We start from the raw sequence: 16,511 nt of genomic DNA, 5'->3' as shown, positions 1-16,511 counted from the left end.
CTTGTTTGTAGTTGTCTGAACACACATTCATAGCATAAATTCCCCTACATAAACTTCCTAAAATGTCAAGAAGTGCATTAACTAAAATTATTGGGCCAATTAGAGGAGAATTATCTCTAATACAATATAAGAATCATCTGTCAAGACGGGAAGCCCAGAGTCTCACAGAGAAGAGAGGTGCAAAAAATGTAGGGCAACCAGCACAGTTCCCAAGAAGAGGGAGAAATGGCCTTAATCATCGTGGGTGGGGGTCTGAAGCGTCACAATGACTAAGGTAGCTGAAGGTGATCAGAGAAAACAGGGTGGTGACATTTGATCCCAAAAGCCTGAGTAGAGGGCTGAGACCAAAGAAGTCAGTTAAAAGGCTGCTACCGTATACCGGGAAGCAGTCGGTGAGGGCTCGCTAGACTGAGGCAGAGCAGGAGCCACGGAGGAAACGTGCCAGGTTACAGTTAGAGTGACCTATATAGGGGAAACTGCTAAGGCCTCACCCCTCCCCTCCCGTATCAATAACAATAACAGTCGCAGGAGTTCGCATTTACTGAAAGCATACTACTACGTTGCAGGTGCTAATCTCAGCTCTTTGCACATTTTAACACATTTAATAGTCACACCTCTTATGTGGAAGATAACACTTTTAACCCTACTTTGCAGAGGAGGAACCTGGGACAAGGCTAAGTCACTGGGTCAAGATAACATAATATTCTTAGACACCACACTCTGCCGCCATCTAGAACCACAGAAGCTCACTCATCTGTTAATTTGGATGGCTCCAGAACTCTCCTCCTACCAAATGCACCTTTTCCTTTGCCATAGAGTTCTATTACTTTGAGCAAGGTACTACTCCAGCTAGATTTCCCCTCATATAAATGTGTCTCTAGAAAGAGGATTGGGCACCATATGATTTTTCATGAGTCCTCTATCCCATGGAGAAGGCTCTGGTCATAGTCTCTTGAATATAGGATAAGGAAAAGGGCTTTAATGAGACTTAATTTTAGAAGGTTATAAACAGTCTATGCTATAGAAAGCAAACAAAACAAAAATACTTCTGTTGATTCAACATACCAGCTTTATTTCTATAAGGTAATGAACTCTAGTAGGAAGAAAGGGGAAGAGTACTAGCTTGTTAATTGTGACATACACTTTTTTCTCTGTGTCTGCCCATATCCCTCTCTCTCTTACACACACACACACACACACACACACACACCCCTTTCAAGTGAGTACCGCTGAACAGTCTCCATACAAATAAGAAATATCAGAGCACCACCTATAAGTGGCACCTCTCCTGTTTGATTATCTTAAAAGCATTAAAAAAGAAAATACCAACAGCTTCTTTTACTCCTTGATAAATAATGAAGGCCAATAGGAAAGCTACTGGCTTCCTAAAAAGGAATACACAGGACTGAATCAAAATGAGAGACAGAAAGCACATGGGTCTGAGCTTACAGGCAGCATCTTTCCTGGATAAAGTTGCTTATTTGCCTTGCAAAACTCAGGCCAACCATCTTTATATAGTAATATCCACAGTCTTAGCCATGGTCTGCCATCATGAGTGACCTTGACACAGAACTCACTCTTGGAATGATTTTCCCCCACATTGTCTGAACAGAGCACAAAAACAGTGCTGACAGGTAATTTTAAGACATCACAATGGCAAGTCTGCCAAGGTGAATGTTTCCTATCTGCTTCATTTACTGACCTTATTTGCTATAATTTCAGGCTAACCCATATCTAATTCTTACTGGATCGCTCGCTTGTTTACTATCACCACTGTCCCTGATCTCTTGGTATCTTACAAACTCTAGCCATGCCCCAAATTCCTCTAAGATGCCTGTTTCTTGTCATATTATAGCAATATAATAAACATAATAACATTATAATAATATGATATATTAATATTACATATTACTTCAGGCTCACTGAAATTACAGCCTCACATTCACTTACCTTTAGGGTCTTCTAAGAGGAAGTCACCCAGCATCCCATGGAACAGAAAGCCAGCCATGCAGAAGTGATATACTCCACAGTGTATTTTACTGAGAAACGGCTGCTTAGTCATTGCCTCATACTCAATCCCATAAAATTTCAAAATTAAGAAGTATCTTAGAGGTCATCCACCTCACCTTCTTTAGTAGCATTTACTTTTCAAAAGTGAGGCTTAAGAAGTTTAATTTCAAGGTAACAATGCTAGTTAGGGGCAGAATTATTTTCATTCCAGTTCTATCTACTAAAGCTGATGCTGATTATCTGGATTCATAGATGAAGTCACACTAATGATAAGACTAGTATTTAGGTAGAGTTTACAGTGAGCCTTTGTAATTTCACACAATTACCTATGCAAGGGCACAATAATTAACTAATTAATATTACATTTTACAGATTAAGAGACTAAACACTAAATTTTTATTTTATTTTTTAACACTAAATTTTTAAAAACTTATCCAAGTTTTCATAATTAAAAAGGTGGGGCCTTATGATCTGAGCCCAGAGTTCCTGCCTTTAAGTCCTATACTCTTAAGTAAATGACCAGCTTCTTGAAGCCTCTGGGTCCTCACTGGTGAAATGGGGATACAATAGAAGAGTGTCTGCATCAAAGATGGATTTTCTTCTTGAGAATTAACATGTGATGATGTGTTAATGAATAAACCTCTTGGTGCCTTGCCTCAATGTTTGTAAGCAGGTCATAAATATCAAGATTTTGTTTTGTTTTGTTTTGTTTTCTTAATTGTCACCTTTCCAAACCAACAGAGGGTCACGACTTTAGACTTAAGGATAAAGAAGAATTCACTAATATTCTAAGAATTGTTTCAGTTGAATTAAAAAAAAAAAAGCAAACTCTTGATTTTCATCATACAGAAATACTTCCTGCCAAATGTAGTTAGGCGCTTTCATTATCTAGATACACTAAGATTTTAATCATGACCTTTTCATACTAAGAAAATAAGAAAGAAATATTTTCATTTAATGTGTGACACTATAAACAAAAAAACTGCACCTCTCATTTATTTCAGAGGCCAAAAAAAAAAAAAAAAAAAGATGCAGTGACCGGATGTAGCCTCACGGTGGTGCTAAATCATCGTGATAAAGCCTCAAGACCCATCTTAAGGCTCTGCAGAAACCAGTGACGTAGGACTGAAACATTCCTAATGTTTGAACCAGGAAGGACTTGGCTTTGTATCCCCACAGTTCTTTTCTACCACCCTTGGGCAATGACCTTGGCATACTGTCTCAATAAATCCATTAACAATGTTAACTCACAGGTTTTTCCTGGCATTGTAACAAACAAAATATACACAAAAGATTATTCTTTAAAAAGTGTAGCCTGACCTTTAAAAATGTTGTGTTCATTTAGAATTCACAACTTGGATTTGAGTCAGTTTGCCTATCAGAACATTTACCTTTGCCCCATTCACTTACTGCGTATCTTAATTTGATATGTTTCTTGGAACCATTTGTTAAACTCCTTACATCTCTCAGCCCTGAACTCAGCTTAAAATTCCAACTCTTTTGACCCTTTTCCTCCACTCCTTTATTTTTAAAAAGGCAAAAATTTTTACTGATGTGTCTTTTATAACATCTCCCACCTCTGTCTCTTTATTTCCTCAGCTGGATCCCAAAACCACAGTTGAGATCTTTTTACATGCATTCTTTGCAAAACCTTCCAAATTAGCCTTGGAGGACTAGTTCCCAACCATGACTGCACATTGTAATTGTTTGAAGAGTTCTTAAAATTATTCACCTGACAAGATCCTGATTTAGTCTGGCGTGGAGTTAGATTGGGATTTTTTTTCCCCAAATCTCTCCAGTCATGATAATAAGCAGCCACAACAGAGAACCACTTTGCAAGTGGTATATCCAGGCAAGTGCATCACAATCAGATTAACCTTCTAAAACTATACCAACTCTGTGGACCAAAAATTTTAAGTAGTTTCTCATTTTCACAAAGATTACAAATTGGTGACTTTCTTAAAGGCCAAATCTATACTATATATACGTTTTATTTGGCTTGTTTTAAAATTGGCCCCAACATTTTAAAAATTGGGAGATGTCACATAAAACCCAGATTTCCTACTTTTTTTTCAGAATTATAAGATCTCGTCACACAGGGTCCACATTACAACACAACAATCAATCACTTGACTTTATTTTTTATTTTTTAAAGATTGTATTTATTTATTCATGAGAGACACAGAGATAGAGGCAGAGACACAGGCAGAGGGAGAAGCAGGTTTCAGGCAGGGAGCCCCATGTGGGATTTGATCCCTGGACTCCATCCCTGGACTCTGGGATCATGCCTTAGGCCAAAGGCAGATGCTCAACCACTGAGCCACCCAGGCGTCCCCAATCATTTGCCTTTAGACTCAGCACTTACCCTCCAGTTGCTCAGTTCCCATCCTTCCCCATTTACACCAGCTGAGTGACTCATTTATGTTATCTGTCTAAACTCTTAGAGGCATTTTAGTTTGTAGTTCCTGGTCTCGGGGATAAAGGTCAAATGTTCAAATACAATACATTCACTCCCTCCCTCCTTCACTCATTCATTTATGCATGGATTCATTGGGCAAGTTTTTGTTTTGTGTTTGTACTATGCAAACACTTGGAATTCAAAGTCCATCATACTTTGGCCCTACAAAAAACTATTCTAACCAGAGGTTGATTAAGAGACATCTGCCTTCCAATGTTAGTAATCTAGAGGTTCATTTCCCAAACTTCTCTGCAGTTAGGTGATGCCGCATGACAAAGTCTGGGTCAGTGGGATGTGAACAGACAGTATATACAACTTCCAGGTCATATCTGTATGCTGGTGAGTTGGAATGCTGACCAAATGGGTGAGCCACAGAAGAGGAACAGGGAGAAGGGACCTGGATTGCTACATGGCCTCTTTCCTGGACTGTCTGCCTACCTCTTGTTATTTACAAAATATATATATATATATATATTCTATTTTTATTATATTTTGAGGTCTTTTTGCTTAGAGCACTTTATCGTATACCCCAAAACATCAAGCATCTCTCTTTACTCTTTCACAAATATACCTTAAATATTCTTGCCCTCAACCTTGGCTTATGCCAAAGCTTCTGTCATTAACCTTCCACCTCCTCATCTCTATCTAAATTTTACTCACCAGTCAAGACTCATCTCAAGTAGTCCCCCTGCTGTGATGCTTGGTCTAGCAATACTTGTTATTATCTCCGCTCTCCTAGTGCAAGACTTTCCACTTGGTATTTACCAAATATTATCTTAAGTAATCATCAGAGAGCCTTGAATTATGTTGTCACAGCTCTCTCAAATTCTAAAACTGGAATATAAGGCAAAAATTTAGATTATGCATAGTATAAATAAAGAAGAATATACAGGGTTCCTACACAATTCTGCTCTGATATTATACCTTTTGTTGGATAGCAACACATACTCAATTTGTGATCCTTTTGCACTTCTGAATCTTCCAGTTTTTTTTATTTATTTATTTTTAATTTTTTTTCTTTATTTATTTATGATAGTCACACAGAGAGAGAGAGAGGCAGAGACACAGGCAGAGGGAGAAGCAGGCTCCATGCACCGGGAGCCCGACGTGGGATTCGATCCCGGGTCTCCAGGATCGCGCCCTGGGCCAAAGGCAGGCGCCAAACCGCTGCGCCACCCAGGGATCCCTGAATCTTCCAGTTTTAATTACAAAGCCGAGTCAGTCCAAATTTTTTGAGAATCTGGCTTTTTCCTTGATATTTAAACTATTATTTTCTTTATTCTTACATCTGAACAATTCTTCAACTCTCTACATACATAATTCTAAGACTAGGCAGTGCACTGAAAGGAACAAGTTCAAGCTTGAATAGTGCTGAAGAGCCAACTCATAGTGCTCTCATATTTGGAATCTGAGAATCCCTAGGACAATATTTAAGGGAGAAAGTAGAAGATACCTTGGGGAAAGAAAAGGGAAACAAGAGGCAGAAAGTGAAAACTATATGGTCCAGAAAAAAATTAAAGAAAAAGGAATGGGAGAGAAGACGTATGGAAAAGAAGAAATCAGGGACAAGAGGAAGACTAGCAACTGAGGGAAAAACTTATATCAGAAAGGCATATACAAAATGAAATGACAGTGAAAAACAGTGAAATCTGATTACTTTATATGCTTCCCATCTGATAAAATGCTCCTACATCATTATCAACACCTAAGAGCAAACTACTACTCCACCAACTCTAGGAAAGCTGGTGCATAGTTGGTATAAAAGAAATATCAAAAGTGAGTGAGAATTCAATTTATGGCAGACCTTGACTATAAATAGTTGACTGTAAGTTACTCTGGGGATGAATAAAAAAAGATCAAGCTGTATTTCAAATGAGACTTATTCAAATCTCAAGTCAAATAAATAATGCCCTGATGAGACTTTTTAAAAAGTATGATTCCAAGTGTTTTTTTAAAGGCCAAATCCCAGAAGATGACTTGGCTCTAGCTATGAAGCTGTGTCCTATCTTATGAGAAAGCCTGGGGTGGAATCCTTAAGACATGAGAGGTAATCACACTGAGGTAAAATAAAGGAGAATTCAAAAACCTAAAACTATAAAACTCCTACAAAAAGCATAAAGGTAAATCTTCATGACATTGAACTTGGCGATGATTTCTTGGAGATAACACCAAAAGCACAGGAAACAAAAGCAAAAACAGACAAATGAACTACATCATACTTAAAAATGTTTAAACATCAAAGGACCCATCCAAGGGAGTGGGTAGGCAACCTACAGAATGGTAGAAAGTCTTTCCAAATTATATACATAATAAAGGGTTAATATCCAGAATACACAAAGACTCCTACAGTTCAACAACAAAATATCAAATAACCCAACTAAAACTGGGCAAAGAATTTGAACAGATATTTCTCCATAGATGATATACAGATGACCAACAATGAAAAGATGTCTCAACATTACGAATCATCAGAGAAATGTAAATCAAAACCACAATGAGATATCATCTCACATTAAGATGGCTACTATACAAAAAATAAATAAATAAATAACAAATGTTGGAAAGGATGTGGAGAAATTGGAACTCTTATGCACTATTGGTGTGATTATAAATGGAGCAATTGCTATGGGAAATGGTATGAAGGTTCCTCAAAACATGAAAAATAGAACTACTATGAGATCCAGCAATCTCATTTCTGGATATATACCCAAAAGAATTGAAAGCTGAGTCTCAAAGAGATATCTGCATACCCATGTTCATAGCAGGGCTATTCAAAATAGCCAAGAGGTGGAAGCAAGCCAAATATCCATCCACAGATGAACAAAAAAACAAAATATGCTATAGACACACAGTAGATTATTATTCAGCCTTACCGTGTCATATGCTACAACATGAACCTTGAGGACATTAAGCTATGTGAAATAACTCAGTCACAAAAAGACAAATGCAATATAATTCCACTTACAGGAGGTATCTAAAGTAGCCAAATTCATAGAAACAGAAAGTAGAACGGTGGTTACTGGGCTGGGGGAGGAGGAGCAAAGGGAAGTCTCTGTTTAGTGGGTACAGAGTTTCAGATTTACAAGATGAAAAAGTTCTGGAGATCTATTTCACAACAATGTGAATAATTGGTTTTTTTGAGAGACAGAGAGAGAGAGAGCACGTGTGCAGGTGCAGGGTGTGGGAGGCGCAAAGGGAGAGAGAGAGAATCTTAAATAGGTTCGAGGCCCAGAGTGGAGCCCAACCTGGGGCTCAATCTCACAACCCTGAGATCACAACCTGAGCTGAAATCAAGAGTCCGCCACTTAACTGAGCCCCCCAAGTGCCCCCACCAATGTAAATATACTTAACACTAATGAATTGTACACTTAAAAACAGTTAAAATGGCAAATTTTATGCTACAGGCTTTTTATCACAATGGAAAAAAAGAAAAGGAAAAGAAGAGAATTGAGGACAACACGCTACTTCTTTAATGATTACTATCACCAGTGTGTTATCTCTAGTGTGTCAACATATAGTCAAAATGAGGGTAAAAGAAAGAACAGCATCTATCTGGACCTATTTTACTTGTTGGAAAAATAAATCAGTGCCAAGTTAATCCCAGGACTAAATCTCTTCTACATTAACATTACTCATGATGTTACCAACTGGTTCCCAGCAGCAATGGGGGCTGCCTTTGTGCTACTACCACAGACTTGACTGTGATTTTACATAGCCTAGTTCCAAAAAGCAAGCATTCAGCCAAGTATTTGTTGCACTGTATCTGAAATAACTAGTGTGCAAAGACATCCTTAGCTGGCACCAAAGAAGTTTTTAAAATCAGGTTATAGATGTCCCTAAGATAAATTGCTAACAACAGTCGAGTCACTGAACCATAGCTGAGATGCCATAATCTGGAATCTGAAGATATTGGTAGCTGGAAAGAAAAGGGATCAGCTATATCATGCTTCTGTCAACTTGCTACCAATGAGTCCAACCTAATGAGGTAGTATCTTCCAGGATGAGCTTTGAGAACTTAGAGTGAACAGGAAACCTATGATGTGAGAAGTGGACCTTGCACTACCTCCTTTGGGATCTCCTGAAATGCTTCACTACAGTGGCACCAGGTTACACTGCTTTCTGCTAGCCCCCCTAGGAATCATACAGCTATTAATCTGGCATCAGCAATTACTCACCTTGGACAAGCGGCTACTTGCTAGACAGTTCATTTCTATCCAGGTCATGAGGAAGAAGTCACACTATTCATTTACTAACCTAAAATGGTTTATAGGTTTTCTAAATAGATTTTATCTGTATATGTGATTACTGTCTAACTTCTCTGGTATTGAAATATATCTTTAGGAGAAAATCAAGTCAGTTCTGGCATCTCAGTTGAACTTCCAGCTCTTATACTACCAGCAGTATGACTCTGGAGCCTCAGATTTGTCGTTGGTAAAACAAGACCAATAATAGCTCTTCCACAGGGTTGTCATCTAAATTAAATGAAAGGACCTATAACAGAACCTGGCACATAGTAGATGCTGATCCCTTCCTTCTTCCTTACACTAGAGCAGGGGTCAGCAAATTTTTCCTGTAACAATAAATAGTTTAGCCTTTGCAAACTATCAATCTCTGTCACAACTACTTAATTCTGTCATAGAAGCACAAAAGCAGACATTGATGATGAGAGCAGCTGTGTTCCAATCTTACATTGTTTTAAAAATTAGGCACTGGGCAAGCTATAGTTTGCCAATCCCTAATACTTACACCACATAAGACACCGTTCAGTAAGTTAATCTTTCACCATTCTGTTTGATTTCATCTGCTCCAGACATGCCCTCTCCTCCTTTTTCTTCATTACTTTTATTCCATTTCTTGAATGCTCCACAACAACTGAATCTAGTTCAATGGTTTGATTAACTTTTTCACTTTTAATTTTGGGCCTTGTGAAGCTCCCATTGGAGGTGAACACTCAACCTGAGATGCTCAATTACTTCATCCACATGATAGGTTCTGGGAAAAATCAACCATATTTGAGCAAAATCCCCTTAATTCCCACCAAGAGATTGGGAAAGGAACGTCTCTTAGGAACTCACAGAGTTAACAGAAGAATTTTTATTTGTGGAGAATAGGCTGTAACTTGTTTCTTAGGTTTTAAAATATTGCTTAATATATGCATTTGCATTTGCTTGTATATGTGTAAAGAACTTCTTAGAGGACATATAAACTAAAATAACAGTGATCACCTTCAATGAGGTGGGAGCCCAAGATGGAGAATAAAGAAGAGAAAAAAAATTTTACTAGATATTTTTAAACATATGTTTTTAAGTCATGTGAACATATGTATTCAAAGAAATTAATTTCCTACAGAATAAAAAAATTTAAAAAATATTTCACATTCACATACCAGGCTACTATAAGAAAGACTCAAATATGAGGGGTGGGAAATGACAGGAACCTAAAAGGTGTCTAAGATCCTTGTCACCCTAACACCCAGGTGTTATCCCAGGGATTCTATCATAGCCCCATGAAGTCCTCAATCTGTTGTGCCTTCAATCTTGTGTTCTGTGTGACTCAGAGAGAAGAAGGGAGAGCTGAGTATATGAAGGGAGGAGGAAGCACACACTCCCCATTTGGTAGGGGTGGAATCAGAAGCAGGATGGATTCCTCAGTATCTTATAACTTTTTCATATCAGGCCACCATTCTTCCCATGGAGTTCCACATTCCTTCCCTTCTTGTCTCAGCCTGTGCCACATTTACACTCTTGTTATTGTGTCTTTTCTATCTTCAAATAAGCTTTAATTTTTTTCTAAATGAAATTTTTATTTGACTTTACTTTCAACTATCACCCTTTGTCTCATATTACCTTCTCAACCCAATTCCTTGAGCTATGAATGATTCTTTAACTTTTTAATCATCTATAATCCAGTTTCTACCTCCATTCATTGATTGAATCCATTTTTCTCTAAGGTCCTCATTGACCATCTCAACCAAATCTAAAGGTTGCTTCTTCGTCTTTGTTCTTATTCTTCTCCATATCCCTTTTACAGAGAACAAAGCTACGTCCATCTTACATCCCTTCTTCCTCCATTTACTTAGCATCCAAGAACCATCTCTGTGGAGTGAACCTCTTCCTTGTTCCTGCCTCATAAGTGGGAGAGAACTTGAGTCTCAGTTACCACCCCTCTTCTCTTCCCCATCTATCCTCATTCTCTCAGGGAATTCATCTATTCTCAAGACTTTATCTAGAACTGGGCAGCCTAGGAAAAGTGATTTTACCTCTCTACACTCGATTTCATCCACTCTAAAATGGAGATTCATTCATTTATTCAACAGTCTTTACTGAGCACTTACAATATGCCAGGCACTGTTATAGGTGTATTAGATTCATTAGCAAGCTAAACAGATAAATATTCCTTCCCTCACATAGATTCCATTCTAGCTGGGGGAAACAGTAAACATGCTAAGACAACAAATACACTAAACAGAATTATAAAGAATGACAGAACACAGTGAGAGCTGTAGGAAAAACAAGAAGCCTTCGGGTTATACCTTTTATTTTTGTAAAGATATATTTATTTATTATTTTAGAGAGACAGAGGGAGGGGGGAGAAGGAAAGGGAGGGAGGGAAAGGGAGAGAGAGAGAGAATACTGATCTCACAACCCTGAGATCATGACCTGAGCAGAAACCAAGGGTCAGACACCCAAATGACTGAGCCACCCAGGCACCTCATGGGCTATACCTTTTCAAAGGTGGTCAGGGTAGGCTTCTCTGAGAAGTTAATACTTCAGCAGACTCAGAACAGGTTAAAAAAATTAGAAATGAGAACATCTAATGGGAAGAACGCGGGCAGAGGTAAGTGACAAAGATTCTAAAAGCATGGGCATGCCCAGCTTGTTCTAGGAACAGCAAAGAACCCAGTGGGAATGGGGTGAAGTGAGCATAAGGAAGAGCAGTTAGGAATCAGGTCAGAGAGGAAATCAAGGGAACAGTCTGTGGAGGGCCTCTGCAACAGGAGCTGGTGCAGGGTTTTGAGCAGAGAGGTGATCTGATCTGATCTATGTTTCAAAAGGATCATTCTGGCTGCTGTGTTAGAAACAGACTGTAATAGGAGCAGGATGGGAGCAGAGAGACCAATTAGGAGGCTAGGACCAAAGTGGGAACACTGCGGGTTGGTGGGGGGAGAGAAGTGGTCTATTTTGGATAATAAAACCTACCTTGTAGGGTTGTTTGAGAATCCTATGAGAAAATTACTGGAGGTAAAGTACCTAGCACATGATATAAAGATGTTAAATAATACCTTCTCTTAATATGTTATACTTGCAGGTAGAATAGGTTCTCTAGGTCACTATAGGTAGATCAAAGCTAGAGTGCAAAGTCCTAGGTCAACCGACCTGGGGGTTGGCAGCTGCCCCACTGAATTGATAAAGGGAGATTGGACTGACCAAGAGGCTTAATCCTCTCTCAGCCTTTACTTCATATCCCAACTCCAGGACCTCACAAGATACTTCCTCTTAACGGTTTTATCATATAATCAATATCAATGTATATATTTTTTAAATTACCTGCCTCATCTCCACCTCAAGCCAGCTACCCATCCAAACGCTTTCTTCTACTAAAGATATACTGGTCCCCAGAGGCTGAACTTATATTTGCAGGATAATGGAAACAAAACATGCTACCATTGGAAATTGGTATTGTGGCCATCATCTGCGTAAAACATCTCTATTTACAAAAGAAGAAACAAGGCCCAGAGTGAAACATGATCAGCCACAGCCCACTCCAGGCTTGAATGGCTGAGCAAGGCCTAGAACCACTTCTCTTGGGTCCTGCTTTCTTCAACAGCCTTCCCCACCTTTGCCAGTCCCACATCACAGCTGTCCCTTAGACTCCATCATAACCGCCATGACCTCCTTCCTATTAGCATCAGCTAAATCTTCCAGAAAGGCTACTGGAGGCCATGGCCCACACTGCTTTACGTGTGCTGGCTCTGAGTTCAAACCCTTACTCTGTAATTACCAGCTGTGAGGCCTAAAGCAAGTTTTCTAACCCTGGTCTGCCTTAGCCTTGTCATCTGAAAAAGTCCTACCTTCTAATTGCCTTGTACTGGCTTTCAGTGCCTTGTAGCCACTGGGTGTGCTATATGTATGGGAGCTTTCACTGCTCTCTCTTCACAGACCTTCCAGTCAGGACTCTCTGTACCCCCACCCCCCATACGCATGCTCATCCCCAGTTCCTACCTCTGTGTTTTGGTTTGTGCTCCTCCTACCTAAAATACCCACTATCCTCTCTGTCTAAATCCTGGCATGCCCTTCAAAATTCCACTGAAGGTTTGGCACTTCACAAGAACTTCCCAGGCAAATCCTGGCTCCACTGATATTACTTCTTCTTTACAGTATGACACTATTTACATGCAGTATATATTGATCACTTCCTTACTGAGGCATGGGAGCTTTTAGTTAATAGTATGGACACTAGAGCAGACTGCCTGGTCTCTCTCAGCCTCAATCTCCTTATCCATACAATGAGATTAATATTAGGGTTGCCATAGGGATGGATACATAAATTCTTAGTAAAAATAATTATCAATATATATTACTATTATATATATTGCCATTAGCTTTTCCTTTGTTTTACACACCTTCATTTTCTTCCTCCAGGTTATCCTGTCCATGTGTATTATACTTTTATCCAGTGTCTTAAATCAGCTTAAATTACAGAGCTCAGTTCTGAGAATTTTGACATTTGTTCTCAAAGATTTCATCTAACAATCCATTCTAAAAGCATAGATTTGGGGCACCTGGGTGGCTCAGCCACTTAAGCAACTGTCTCTTGATTTAGGCCCAGGTCACGACTGAGCTCCAAGTTGGGCTCTGTGCTAGGGGTGGAGCCTGCTTAAGATTCTCTCTCTACCTCTCCTTCTGCCCCTCACCCCCTCTTTGCTCCTGTGCACATGCTCACTCGCTTTCTCAGTAAACAAACAAACAGATTTACCCAAAATATCAACTCCCCATCTCAGAGCCACAGATGGTACAGAGAATAGGAAGCATGGTTATTAGCCAGGGGCCTCAAAAAGGAGGAAGATTGAAGAAACACAAAGATTCCCCCCAATATTAGAAACATCTGGTTTATTTCTATAGGGAGTTAACATTGGGAATGGTAAACTATTCTGGGGTTAGAACAAACAAATCAAAAATCAGTGAGGATAACTGCAACATTCCATTCACGTATTCCTGAGGTACTGGTGTGTGCACAGCTACTGCTCTACTTTATTTTGTTGTATTCCACCCAAAGGGGCCCACCATTCATCAGGAACCATGTTAGGTGTGAGCAATATCTACAGGGATTCCTATACCAAGCAGGGACACAGCAGGCTAATGCACTGACAAGAGTAGTTCCTAAAGATACATACTCTGTTGCAGTGGAGTGATCATTGTGCTTCTCCTTCTCTTCTTCTGAGGAATCAGGCTTATCAAACATAGTAACATTTTTATTATGAGGATGGGGAGGGATTGACCTTTCCCCAGCACTACTTCCAAAGATCAGGTAAGAAATCTTTCAAGTTAAGAAGACCACCTTACCTCTATTTTTTCCCATATGGCTTCATAGTTGTCTTGGTGTTGAATATCTTGCATCAGTTTCTGAATTAAAGCAGATTTTGTGGCTGAATGGCTGTCAATTTTCTCAGAGGATGAAGCTCTCTCGGACTTCTCATCAATGTATTTTTTCATACCGGAGAGAGGCATACACAACTCCTCGTCAGAAAGAATGTCACTCAGGGGCCCAGATTCCACGCTCTCTCCCAGTGAAGAGGCTATGTCACTGGACGAGCTGGGAGACACTCTGCCCAGCCTTGTATGCTTCTTCTTGACATGGTACGTTGGGTAGATCTCAGAATCTGAATTCATTTCAGACAGTTCCCAGTCATCAATATTTTGGATGGTTTCTCCTCTGGGTTTCTGAGGCAGCAGCTTTGTTAGGTTTTCCAACTTTAAAGCTAAAACTTCTGTCTGCTTAAGATGAGAGGGTAGTGCTAAGTATTCATCAGAGCCATACCAGGCCTCCACAACCTGACCATTCCTGGTGACGTGACTTGGGGAGGAGGAGTAACTTTTTTTGCTTTTGTTTTTTGAAAGAAGGGGTACTGGAGACACCATGTTGTCTGAGCCAATAGAGGATTCGCTACTTTGGGTGAAAGGTGGTGAACTGGATGTTTCTGACTGCGCTGGCAATTTGGCATTCCAACTTTTCTGATTACACGGCTCGAGTGAGGATGGGGAAACGGACTCTGTTTCTGGTCCCTCTGTGGCCTTGGGAGTACCTGAAGGAATTCCATTCGGCACTACTGAGTTCCTCCTGTTTTCGGCTTGCTTGCCAGAACCGGCTCCCCGTTTAGGTGTTCGGCACAGAGGCCCCTCTTCTGGGGCTTTTTGTGGCTTTTTAAGTCGAGGTTTCTCTTTATGGCAGTCACTAAGCCTTCCCAGGCTGGAGGATATTTCCTTGATGCGACTTTTGATGGTGCTTTCAAGATTCCCATCTCCCACCTTGTGCAAACACTCATAGGACTGACTGGCAGCAGCAGGACTGTTGGGGTAGGAAGACTGTAACACCAAACTAAGCTTGGATCTGTCAGGAGGATCCACTAGAGAGGGGGTGCTTCTGCTCATCTCAGGCTTGAGATCAGCCATCTGCTTCTTTCTTGCAGTGCCTTTCAGATTATTCTTCAAAGTTTCCTCTTTAAGGAAAAGCCCTCTTTTGGGCAACGTGGGCTGTGTGGGAGAGTCCTCATTATAGTTAAAGCAATCTCTGATGGATCGCTTGGGAGTTGCATTTTCACAAGGCAGAGGCTGTTGGTTCTTTGTCCCAAGTTGTGAGGAAGAACTGGATTCTTGCTTCACAGTCTCAGGAGGGGCTTGATCAGCATTTGTCAGAGCTTCCCCTGAAGATGACGTCCCAGGCACTAAGCTCGGTTGCTCCTCGACTGTCAAAGCACTGCTTTCCTCACATCCACTTTTGTCATCTGCTGAAAGAGATACCTGAGGTCCCTCCTCACTTGCTGCTTCGCTGCAGTTGGAAGGGATGGGGTCAGTAGCCACAGTGAGTAACCCAACGCTTCGGATGAGCTCGGGGAACTCCTTTTCCATCTCACTGTAGCTCCAAGAGTCAAAGGGTTTGGTTTTGACCTGGCTAGAGGTCATGTCACCTAGGCCACCAAGCAAATCCTCACTTGGACTGTAGTCAGACAGTTCGAAAGCAGTAATACCACAATCCAGAGACAAGTAATTTTGAGAGCATTTGATAGTTAACTGTCCTGAGTCATCCACTTCTGTTAGAGAATCAAGCCGGCCCTGAAACAGACAAGGGCAACAGTTTCAGTAAATGCGACATCAATTATACTCAACTAGCTGTTCACATGAAATCTCAGCAGAGGCCACTGTAAAGGTGAAAAAATGCAGCAGTCTCAACTGCTTCTGGTTTAATATATAGAGAGGCATATTAATCAATTATATTGCTTTCTATAGTATCCTGTTCTTAAATATTTCAGGACTCTTCTTTAATCTGGAGAATAGAGCCTTGATAGAAATGGTCAAGGTCAAGCCAAAAACATCCATTCTTCCCTTACCTTTCCATTTTAAAATAGCCCATAGTTCATTTAATAAGCACTTCTTATGTGATGCCTTCAGTAATAAAATTCTGGGAACAAAGTAATATAAGAATAAAATTTCCACAAACGTCTGCTTTGCACATTGCTATCACTCCAGCACCTACAACAGTAGCTAGCTTATAGAAGATGCTCAATAAATGTGTTTAAGTGGTATAACCAATTTCACAAGTCTGTCATGTTAACTATATATTCACAAATCACAAAGGTGAACTACTGAATTTGCATACATCACAGAAACAGTTCAGGACCAGCTTCTGTTCATACCCGCCCTTTTGAAGATCAACACGGGTAATCCTGGAGAAAAGTAATGAATATCAAAACTTACCATCTTAGTCCCTGTCCCCTCTCTCTCACATGCATTCCTCTCCCCCACTCCCATTGGTGTATGTTAGATAT

General features: G+C 40.0%; 1 protein-coding gene across 5 annotated transcripts in view; it reads right to left on the bottom strand.

Moving 5' to 3' along the window:
- Nucleotides 1-16,511, bottom strand: part of AKAP6 (A-kinase anchoring protein 6) — a 480,944-nt gene that overhangs the window by 252,742 nt on the left and 211,691 nt on the right. For all 5 annotated transcript variants that reach the window (XM_038544457.1, XM_038544461.1, XM_038544460.1 and 2 more), the window contains one exon: nucleotides 14,032-15,798. In XM_038544457.1, coding sequence (XP_038400385.1) covers nucleotides 14,032-15,798 — 1,767 coding nt within the window. The remainder of the gene's footprint in view (nucleotides 1-14,031; nucleotides 15,799-16,511) is intronic.

The sequence above is a fragment of the Canis lupus genome, chromosome 8 (assembly GCF_011100685.1).
Source record: "Canis lupus familiaris isolate Mischka breed German Shepherd chromosome 8, alternate assembly UU_Cfam_GSD_1.0, whole genome shotgun sequence".
NCBI lineage: Eukaryota > Metazoa > Chordata > Mammalia > Carnivora > Canidae > Canis > Canis lupus.
Note: the sequence above shows the minus strand (reverse complement) of the source record. Positions and strands in the feature narration are given on the sequence as shown.